The sequence below is a fragment of the Ictalurus punctatus genome, chromosome 14 (assembly GCF_001660625.3).
Source record: "Ictalurus punctatus breed USDA103 chromosome 14, Coco_2.0, whole genome shotgun sequence".
NCBI classification, from domain to species: Eukaryota; Metazoa; Chordata; class Actinopteri; order Siluriformes; family Ictaluridae; genus Ictalurus; species Ictalurus punctatus.
The window spans coordinates 7,941,952-7,953,334 of record NC_030429.2 but is presented as its reverse complement, the minus strand read 5'-3'; the positions used below and the strand labels follow the sequence as shown (position 1 = coordinate 7,953,334).

Here is an 11,383-nt window from a genome sequence, read left to right as displayed (position 1 = left end):
GTTGTCAGGGCACTGATCAGGGAATCGGCCATTTTAAGCTCTGTCTCAACCGCAAAATCCTTCCAGTGCAGTGGAACATTCACTCCATGAAGAAAAAAAAAATCACTATGTTCACTTATTGGAAATAACCATGTTTTCTGAAGCCTCTCAGTTTGAAAAAAAAAAGGGGGTACAAACTCTCAGCCAACTTCGTCTACAAATGTAAGTAGCTTATTATCATTGTTGTAGCGCTCAAACGATTACTTACGCTAGCCATTTTTAAGTTTATTTTGATATTCTATATACGGTTTGTTTGAGTCTAACGACTTTTAAGTGTTTAATGATTTTTTAAAAATTTTAAAAATCCAATAGCTAATCTACGATCCTGCATGAAGTACAGTACTACGACAGAAATCTGCGTGTTGAAGCAAACAAATTTATATGACATGTAAAACTGAAATGTTTGTAACATTTTTCAATTTTCATTATGCAAGTACGTAAACATGTCGCCAGAAACTGTGTTATGAATGTCCCAACGTGTAGTGAGGCAGGATCCTTACCAGTTCCGACCAGTTCATGTAAACAATATATTGATTCACGATCTAGGGAGCTAGAGGGCTGATCAAGACACACCCCATGTTTGCTGCTAACAAGCTGCTACTGTAGAGCAAGTGGGCGGGGCATATGCCTGCTAGATAGCATTTAACTAGACAAACACAAGACTAGCACAGGATGAGTCATAAAAAAAAAGCATTTTCTCTGAAGTGACAAATTAAACAAGAATATGTCCAATACTTTTCGTTCTTCTTTAAAAATTTATATATATATATATATATATATATATATATATATATATATATATATATATATATATATATATATATATATCTTAATTCCAGGTATTAAATTGGTGTCTAAAACACTTAGGGACTGATACAAAAAGCCCTGAAACACCTATTATGATTTCAGGGCCACTTTCAAAAAATTTGCAGTTTTCGTCTAAACTTGCTACACCTGTCTTACTTTCTCTCCCTGCAGTCACACACGCTTTCTGTCTCTCGAGCTCTCACTCTCTCACATACTCTGCTTATGCTCTCTCTCTCTCTCTCTCTCTCTCTCTCTCTCACACTCTCTATCTCTCACTCTCTCACACACTGCTTGCTCTCTCTCTCTCTCTCTCTCTCTCTCTCACACACACACTTTGCTTGCTCTCTCTCTCTCACACACTCACTCTGCTTATGCTCTCTCTCTCTCACTCTCTCACACACTCTGCTTGCTCTCTCTCTCACACACACTCTGCTTATGCTCTCTCTCTCTCTCACTCACATACTCTCTCTCTCTCTCTCTCTCTCTCTCTCTCACACACACACACACTCTGCTTACTGTCTCACTCTCACACACTCTGCTTGCTCTCTCTCTCTCACACACACTCTGCTTATGCTCTCTCTCTCACTCTCTCACACACTCTGCTTACTCTCTCTCTCACACACACACTCTGCTTAGCTCTCTCTCTCTCTCTTTCTCTCTCTCCCTCACTCTCTCTCTCACACACACTCTGCTTGCGTTCTCTCTCTCTCTCACTCTCTCTTACACACACTCTGCTTGCTCTCTCTCTCTCTCTCTCTCTCGCTCTCTCTCTCTCTGTGATGAGTTTGACGGCGTTGCAGCTGTGATGTGCTGACAGTATGAGATTCGCCTCGTTTGTGGCTCTGTGTATCATTAAGAGTTCTTTTTAAACCCCAGCATGGGGAACTTTCAGTAAACCTGTGCAACTCTGCAATCTTATTCCGTCAGAGAGTCGCGTGCGTCTGCTTCGAAGCGCTCGGACTCCGGAGCGGCTCCAGTCTGTTTCTAATCTGAAGCCAGTCGGACTTCAGCCGGTGTCGTGATTATATATGAGCGGGACATATATGAGGATTAGAGATCCTCAGTGAAGCCACAGAGAATGGACCTGACGGGCTTGTGCTTCATGCAGCTGCTGTTCTCAGGTGAGTGGCGCGAGCGCTTTCTGTAGAAATAACCACGATACGAACAAAGTCCAGCACCTGAAACACACACACACACACACACACACACACACACACACATCGTATATAGTTCAGGATGGTTGCTCATGTGATGGCGAGATGCACCACAAATGTTAATGTCAACGCAAATAATCCTGAACTCGTTTCTTTAAATAATCATTTTGCAAATGAGATTTAAATGTGTCCGAGAGGTTAAGGGAAGTCATTTATTAGAAAACAAGTTTATGATTGTAGCTGGACTGTTAAATTACAGTAATAAAAATCCTTTAAGATAGATAGATAGATGGATAGATAGGTTACAACAACAACAACAACAACAACAATAATAACAATAATAATAATAATAATAATAATAATAATAATAATAACAACAATAATAATAGTAATAATAATAATAATAATAATAATAATAATAATAGTATGGTGAATTGATGGACAGATATAGTAGACAGAGTCGACTCCAGAATTATTGGCACCGTTAATGATTTCTCATCTGATTTGATAATATATAGGAAACAAGTTTTCTGACAGCTTTGTGTCATACACGATTGATATATAGATAGATAGATAGATAGATAGATGAGGTGAATAATGATGATGATGATGATAATAATAATAATAATAATATAGTGAGTTGGTGGACAGATAGCTATAGTAGATAGATATAGTTGACTCCAGAATTATTGGCACCCTTACTGATTTCTGAACTGATTATATAGGAAACAAGTTTTGTGAAATAGCTTTGTGTCATATATGATAGATGAACAAATAGCGAGATAATAGATGTGAATAATAATAATAATAATAATAATAATAATAATAATAATAATAATAATAATAATAGTGCATTTATGGACAGATAACTATAGTAGATAGATATAGTCGACTCCAGAATTATTGGCACTCAAAAATATTCAAAGAATGACATATTCAGTGAGTAAGGTTTTGAGGTTTTGCACACAGAGATGCTGTATAGTTTAACATGTATTTCAGCTCAGCTTTTTCTTTTTTCTCCAAACAAGTTTCTAAAATAATGCAATTTACTCTGCATATCATTGCGCTCAAATGATCAGCTCCATCATAATTTTTTTTAGTAAGAATCATTAACAGCACTGAGCTTCTTTCTTTGTTGTATAACATGATTGGAGACACTTGTGGAGGACCTTGAAGCCTCCTCCATGCAGAACATTACAAGTTCATTTATATTCTCAGGTCTGTGCATATTCAATCCACAGGATTTCAGTTAATTGAGAATGAGTGACTGAGATGGTCATTGCCAAACATTGATTTTGTGTTCCTGTGTTGATTTAAATGTATGTTTGAGCTCATCTTCTTTTTGAAAGATGTGTGGTGACATTAATCTCCTCAGAGAGGCAGTAACATTTTCTGTTTTGTGTTAAAACCTCAGAACATATACAAGAGCTCCTGTCAACTAGCTGCAAAACAGCTCCATAGCATCAATGTTATTTTACAGTAAGGCTGGGTGCTCTTCATTGTTGTTGTTTTTTTTGTTTCTGGTTAAATGTGCTGATGGTGTTCATGGTGAAAAATGTCTGACACATGATTCCAATTGTAGTTGTAATGATGCTTGTTGAATTTTACATGCAGAGTTTTGCAGGTATTTATTTCCTGCAACCATTTCAAACAGATTGCTATTATGTATAGTAGTTGATTTAGAAACTTTGAAACAAACTCAAGAATCAGCTAAACTGTACAAACTGACTTTGACTTTATTGCACATACACACACACACACACACACACACACACACACACACACACACACACACACACACACACACACACACACACACATCAGTTTCACAAAACTGAAATATGAGCACTTACATATCCAAATAACAGATAAAAGAAAAGCTATTTTGTAACTTAGTTCTTATTAAACATTGTGTTAGGTAATTTTCTTTACCATTCAGTGCTCGTTTTTGGGGATCTGTAATTGAGTATACTTCCTGGTTTGCCAGAATGGCATCTAGCTCTTAAGGGGAGTATTCAGCATGCTTTTGGGTCCAATTTCTGGCACTCTTCAAGACTTTTGAAACTTCTTATTATGGTACCATTGTGTTTAATGGTGTCTTTAACTACCTACCTACCTACACACACACACACACACACACACATATATATATATATATATATATACATACAGTATCTCACAAAAGTGAGTACACACTTTTTTTTTAAATAAATTTTTTAAACAAAAACACACTGTCACCCAAGATTATCATAATTTTTCTCTGTAACCAGAAACTTCATTTTTGCCTTTCATAGAACATAACGTTGCAAACATGTAAAATCTTTTTGTCAGCCATTACTGACAGGAAAACTAAACAGCTTTCAACATAAGAATTACAGGTGGTTTTTGACCTGCATACGTTTGATAAAGGAATATTTAAAATATATATACAGTATCTCACAAAAGTGAGTACACCCCTCACATTTTTGTAAATATTTGATTATATCGTTTAATGTGAAAACAGTGAAGAAATGACACTTTGCTACAATGTAAAGTAGTGAGTGTACACCTTATGTAACAGTGTAAATTTGCTGTCCCCTCAAAATAACTCACCACATTAATGTCTAAACTGCTGACAACAAAAGTGAGTACACCCCTAACTGAAAATGTCCAAATTGGGCCCAGTTAGGCATTTTCCTTCCCCGGTGTCATGTGACTTGTTAGTTTTACAAGGTCTCAGGTGTGAATGGGGAGCAGGTGTGTTAAATTTGGTGTCATTGCTCTCACACTCCCTCATACTGGTCACTGGAAGTTCAACATGGCACCTCATGGCAAAGAACTCTCTGAGGATCTGAAAAAAAGAATTGTTGCTCTACATAAAGATGGCCTAGGCTATAAGAAGATTGCCAAGACCCTGACACTGAGCTGCAGCATGGTAGCCAAGACCATACAGCAGTTTAACAGGACAGGTTCCACTCAGAACAGGCCTCGCCATGGTCGACCAAAGAAGTTGAGTGCACGTGCTCAGCGTCATATCCAGAGGTTGTCTTTGGGAAATAGATGTATAAGTGCTGCCAGCATTGCTGCAGAGATTGAAGGGGTGGGGGGTCAGCCTGTCAGTGCTCAGACCATATGCCGCACACTGCATCAAATTGGTCTGCATGGCTGTTGTCCCAGAAGGAAGCCTCTTCTAAAGATGATGCACAAGAAAGACAGCAAACAGTTTGCTGAAGACAAGCAGACTAAGGACATGGATTACTGGAACCATGTCCTGTGGTCTGATGAGACCAAGAAAAACTTATTTGGTTCAGATACTCTCAAGCGTGTGTGGCAGCAACCAGGTGAGGAGTACAAAGACAAGTGTGTCTTGCCGACAGTCAAGTGGTGGTGGGAGTGTCATAGTCTGGGGCTGCATGAGTTCTGCCGGCACTGGGGAGCTACAGTTCTCTGAGGTAACTGTACTGTGACATACTGAAGCAGAGCATGATCCCCTCCCTTTGGAGACTGGGCTGCAGGGCAGTATTCCAGCATGATAATGACCCCAAACACGCCTCCAAGATGACCACTTCCTTGCTAAAGAAGCTGAGGGTGAAGGTGATGGACTAAACCCTATTGAGCATCTGTGGGGCATCCTCAAATGGAAGGTGGAGGAGCACAAGGTCTCTAACATCCACGAGCTCCGTGATGTCGTCATGGAGGAGTGGAAGAGGACTCCAGTGGCAACCTGTGAAGCTCTGGTGAACTCCATGCCCAAGAGGGTTAAGGCAGTGCTTGAAAATAATGGTGGCCACACAAAATATTGACACTTGGGCCCAATCTGGACATTTTCACTTAGGGGTGTACTCACATTTGTTGCCAGTGGTTTAGACATTAATGGCTGCGTGTTGAGTTATTTTGAGGGGACAGCAAATTTACACTGTTATACAAGCTGTACACTCACTCCTTTACATTGTAGCAAAGTGTCATTTCTTCACTGTTTTCACATTAAACGATATAATCAAATATTTACAAAAATGTGAGGGGTGTACTCACTTTTGTGAGATACTGTATATATATTTTAAATATTCCTTTATCAAATGTATGCAGGTCAAAAACCACCTGTAATTCTTATGTTGAAAGCTGTTTAGTTTTCCTGTCAGTAATGGCTGACAAAAAGATTTTACATGTTTGCAACCTTATGTTCTATGAAAGGCAAAAATTAAGCTTCTGGATACAGAGAAAAATGATGATAATCTTGGGTGACAGTGTGTTTGCATTTATTTAAAAAAACAAAAAAAACAAAACAAACTAGAATACTAAAAATACTACTTTGGTTTTAATAATTAATTTAGTCACTTATGTAAATATGAAATTTTATGAAATGTTACCTTTTATTGTTTTTACCATTTCTCTGTAAGGGAGCAGTAATGATGATAGACAGACAGATAGACTGACTAACTATTACCCAAGTTAGTGAAAGTTTGTCTTTGACTTCTCCATACATTAAAAAGACATAAAGCACATATTACAACCATACAAAGCATTTTGTAGTGCAAATCAGTAGTCAAGCAGCATCACAATAGTGTACTCAGTATTCAAATGTCTTAGCTATAGCTATTCAACACCTGGACAATGTGGTGAACAAAGAGACTTTTATATATGTCCCTTCTGGTCCTTGGAATGTAAAAACGTCAGCCAGATGGGAGAGACTCAAACTCCAAGGAGCTGAGAGGAATCTTAAATTATGCACATTGCTTTCCTGTGCATATTGCAAGAAAAAAACCACTCAGCTGTTTCTGATCACCTTTATTATAATGGGAAACTTTGAATGTCACTGTGGTAATAATGTCCAAATAAATTGTGGATATGCCCTTGAGTAGATGTCCAATAAACAAATCTGATCATAAATCAGCCAACTTGGGTCTTAATTAGGTAACAGGTTTAATAAGGTGTGTCCAATCAGGATTTAGTCTCATGCCTTTTTACTGTAGCTATAGTGTTCCTAGTTTTTGCTCACATTTATCAAACTGTAAAAAAAATTTACACAAGAAATGTGGTGTTCATGAAGATCCAGTTAGTTTGTAAAAACGTTTGTGTTCTATGAGAGCTCATCAATTTACGTACAAGGAGACTCACTAATGTGAAACTTGAACAATTTTGAATTGTATAACTGGCAATGAGTTACTGCTAGGCTTGTGAGATCATGTACAAGATGCCCTCATTCTATCGTGCCCCCTAACTATAACAGATTTACAGTAGTATCACAGTGGCTTTGGATGGGTGTAGGATGTAGTGACACCGAGGAAGCAAAAAAGGGGGCGTGGCCAGACATACATGCTGTTACCTCATTGCAGCTAAAAAAAAAGAAGGTGTTTACAAGTTGACTGTAGCTGCTAGATTCTAGCATTTGCATATAGGCGGTGTTTTGTAATACTTTTTTTTTTTTTAAATTAGCCAGTAACAAGGTCAGCAGTGCTGCAAAACTGAAGCTGGAAATAGCTAATAACCTAATGAGTTATTAGCTCTAAGTAAGCTCATTATAACATGGAAAGAAAAAAATATATACACCACACTGACTACATTTACATGCACATCATATATATCAGATTTTAATTGGAATTTGGAAATATTCTAATTAGTGTTGAGTCATGTAAACGCCGCAATCCAATTGCAAATCAAATTAAGACAATATTTTGATGTGCGTGTAAACGTAGACGTTGTTTCATTTTTCTCAATTTAATCCCCTGTTCACTTTTTGCAAGCAAAGACATTCACAGCTTTATTTCTTTGGCAGCATGGACAAGGGAAGCTAAGATGCATCAGAGACAGATGTTTTGTTGCTCAGATCCAAAGTCAGACAACAGGTTATTAAGGTTTGCATAATATACAGTGAGGGAAAAAAGTATTTGATCCTGATTTTGTACGTTTGCCCACTGACAAAGAAATGATCAGTCTACAATTTTAATGGCAGGTTTATTTGAACAGTGAGAGACAGAATAACAACAAAAAAAATCCAGAAAAACGCATGTCAAAAATGTTATAAATTGATTTGCATTTTAATGAGGGAAATAAGTATTTGACCCCCTCTCAATCAGAAAGATTTCTGGCTCCCAGGTGTCTTTTATACAGGTAACGAGCTGAGATTAGGAGCACACTCTTAAAGGGAGTGCTCCTAATCTCAGCTTGTTACCTTTATAAAAGACACCTGTCCACAGAAGCAATCAATCAATCAGATTCCAAACTCTCCACCATGGCCAAGACCAAAGAGCTCTCCAAGGATGTCAGGGACAAGATTGTAGACCTACACAAGTCTGGAATGGGCTACAAGACCATTGCCAAGCAGCTTGGTGAGAAGGTGACAACAGTTGGTGCGATTCACAAATGGAAGAAACACAAAAGAACTGTCAATCTCCCTTGGCCTGGGGCTCCATGCAAGATCTCACCTCGTGGAATTGCAACGATCATAAGAACAGTGAGGAATCAGCCCAGAACTACACGGGAGGATCTTGTCAATGATCTCAAGGCAGCTGGGACCATAGTCACCAAGACAACAATTGGTAAGACACTGCGCCGTGAAGGACTGAAATCCTGCAGCACCCGCAAGGTCCCCCTGCTCAAGAAAACATGCCCGTCTGAAGTTTGCCAGTGAACATTTCAGTGATTCAGAGGACAACTGGGTGAAAGTGTTGTGGTCAGATGAGACCAAAATGGAGCTCTTTGGCATCAACTCAACTCGCCGTGTTTGGAGGACGAGGAATGCTGCCTATGACCCCAAGAACGCCAACCCCAACATCAAACATGGAGGTGGAAACATTATGCTTTGGGGGTGTTTCTCTGCTAAGGGGACAGGACAACTTCACCGCATCAAAGGGACGATGGACGTGGCCATGTACCGTCAAATCTTGGGTGAGAACCTCCTTCCCTCAGCCAGGGCATTGAAAATGGGTCGTGGATGGGTATTCCAGCATGACAATGACCCAAAACACACGACCAAGGCAACAAAGGAGTGGCTCAAGAAGAAGCACATTAAGGTCCTGGAGTGGCCTAGCCAGTCTCCAGACCTTAATCCCATAGAAAATCTGTGGAGGGAGCTGAAGGTTCGAGTTGCTAAACGTCAGCCTCGAAACCTTAATGACTTGGAGAAGATCTGCAAAGAGCAGTGGGACAAAATCCCTCCTGAGATGTGTGCAAACCTGGTGGCCAACTACAAGAAACGTCTGACCTCTGTTATTGCCAACAAGGGTTTTGCCACCAAGTACCAAGTCATGATTTGCAGAGGGGTCAAATACATATTTCCCTCATTAAAATGCAAATCAATTTATAACATTTTTGACATGCGTTTTTCTGGATTTCTTTGTTGTTATTCTGTCTCTCACTGTTCAAATAAATCTACCATTAAAATTATAGAATGATCATTTCTTTGTCAGTGGGCAAACGTACAAAATCAGCAGGGGATCAAATACTTTTTTCCCTCACTGTACATAATAAGCTAAAAGGAAACACATATAACATGATACAACACAATTGATCAGACATTTAAATTGTCATGATAACCATTGTGATAGTTGGAATCTATCAGCGATTCCCTGATGCTATTATCAATCAACCCAAATCTACTGCAATACTATATACGTTAAGTTTATTCTTATTGCATTTTTATTCCAATTGCACATATGAATTTAGTAAACGTTTTAACATTAATGACTTGAAAGAAAGCAAATCCATAAATAAAGACAAACAATACTAGGTATTCAATAAGGAGAAAAGTAATGGCACCCTGCAAATGGTGGAATTGTCAATTGTGTCTACGCCAGCCGATGCAATACAATGGATAAGGTGCATTACAGAAAGATTCAGTCCATGCCATGTTTAAGAGGTGCTCTTTTATTGTTAATAGTGAAAAGTAGTCGATTGTCATTCTCAGCTCTCTAGGATCTTCTTCTTTTTGAGACATTTGTGGGTTTCACTAAGTGTGAATGAGTTGTGCTGTGAATGAGCTTGCTAAATTTCGGGTGATTTGCATTTATCAACATAGAAATAGCACACAGGTATGAAACGAAATCAGTATTACTGGGACTTTTTAGTTCGGATTGGCCTACGAAAACACACACATTTTCACACACCTTTACTGAAATATTTATAAATAAGGCCAATTTCAACTATTGAATATACTGCTCTACATTCCCCTCCAGAGTGTTCCGAACACTGAGGTCTGTAATCTGACCTGAATGGGTATGTGATTTAGGTGTGTGCGTGTGTGCGTATGTGTATGTGTGTGTGTGTGTGTGTGTGTGTGTGTGTGTGTGTGTGTGTGTGTGTGTGTGTGTGTGTGTGTGTCTTATGTTTTCTATTGAAAAATAAGTTCAGTGGGGACTTTGGAAAATGAATGTTTGACTATAGTAATTGTGTGTGCACACGTTTGGGGCTTGTAGACCGTATGGTTTATCACAGTACAGCAAAGCCTCCAGTAATTGCATACTAACATTAATTTAATCTGTGTTTAAAACATGAAGAAAAAACCTTGGAACATTTTATTCTCAAATGTATTTTTTTATGGAGCCAGAGTCATTTAACTAAATGATAAAAATTAAATAACTTCTCATATTAAACTCTATTGTTGACCATTACAAGACCTGACATCTCAGGAGGTTACACTTTATTTCCATGTGACTACACAAGGCTGTGGCAGGGTGAACACCGAAGGCAGAGTGGAGGCAAAACAGGAGGTGCTTTTATTTTTGTATGTGGAAGAAGGGGAAAAGTGCGGGTGTGATGTCCCAGTGTGAGGGCTGTGCATAGCATGGTCTTCCCGTAGTGGGGAGAGCGGACTTGCTGGAACAGGCTCGAGGCGGCAACCAGAGAGTGTTGTGTAGGCAGCGGGTATCAGCTGGGAGAGCAGCGGAGCCAGGGAGTGTCTTCATTGGTGCTGTCGTCTTCTACATCAGCTTCTGCACTGTATATGGACAAGAATATCAACATGACCAATATCGGAGATGTTTCTCTCCTCTCTGTGCTGCCATGGTCCTTTTATTCTCTCTCAGCATCTGCTGGATGGTGAGCAGCTGCCACTCCACTTATTGATTGCTAGCCATGTGTTTCTGCTACCTCGCCTCGCAGCCATGTGCTTTTGTGCTGTCCAAAATATTCACAGTGCTGAAGTGGAGCTGTCCATTCAGCTCCCAGGTGGCAGTCGTGCGAGGAGCACACAGAGGCGTCAGTGTGGACCGTGAAGGGCATATCGAACTCTGGGTTCTGTAGAATGGGGGAGCTGGTGAAGGCCTGCTTGTGGGTTTAGAGTGCCTACTCCGTGTCCTCTGTCCTTTTTTCGTAAGGTCTGAGCGGGTGGGGGCTAGAGAGGAGAAGTTAGGCACGAATCTTCTGTAGTATCCTGATAACCCACAAAAGGCACATACCTGTTTCTTTGA

General features: G+C 39.4%; 1 protein-coding gene across 1 annotated transcript in view; it reads left to right on the top strand.

Annotated features, from left to right (window-relative positions):
- Positions 1-1,580: 1,580 nt before the first annotated feature.
- gfra4b (GDNF family receptor alpha 4b) overlaps positions 1,581-11,383 on the top strand; it is a 79,186-nt gene continuing 69,383 nt past the window's right edge. The window contains exon 1 of the mRNA XM_017484693.3: positions 1,581-1,967. Within this exon, the coding sequence (XP_017340182.1) occupies positions 1,925-1,967 (43 nt within the window). The 5' untranslated portion in view covers positions 1,581-1,924. The remainder of the gene's footprint in view (positions 1,968-11,383) is intronic.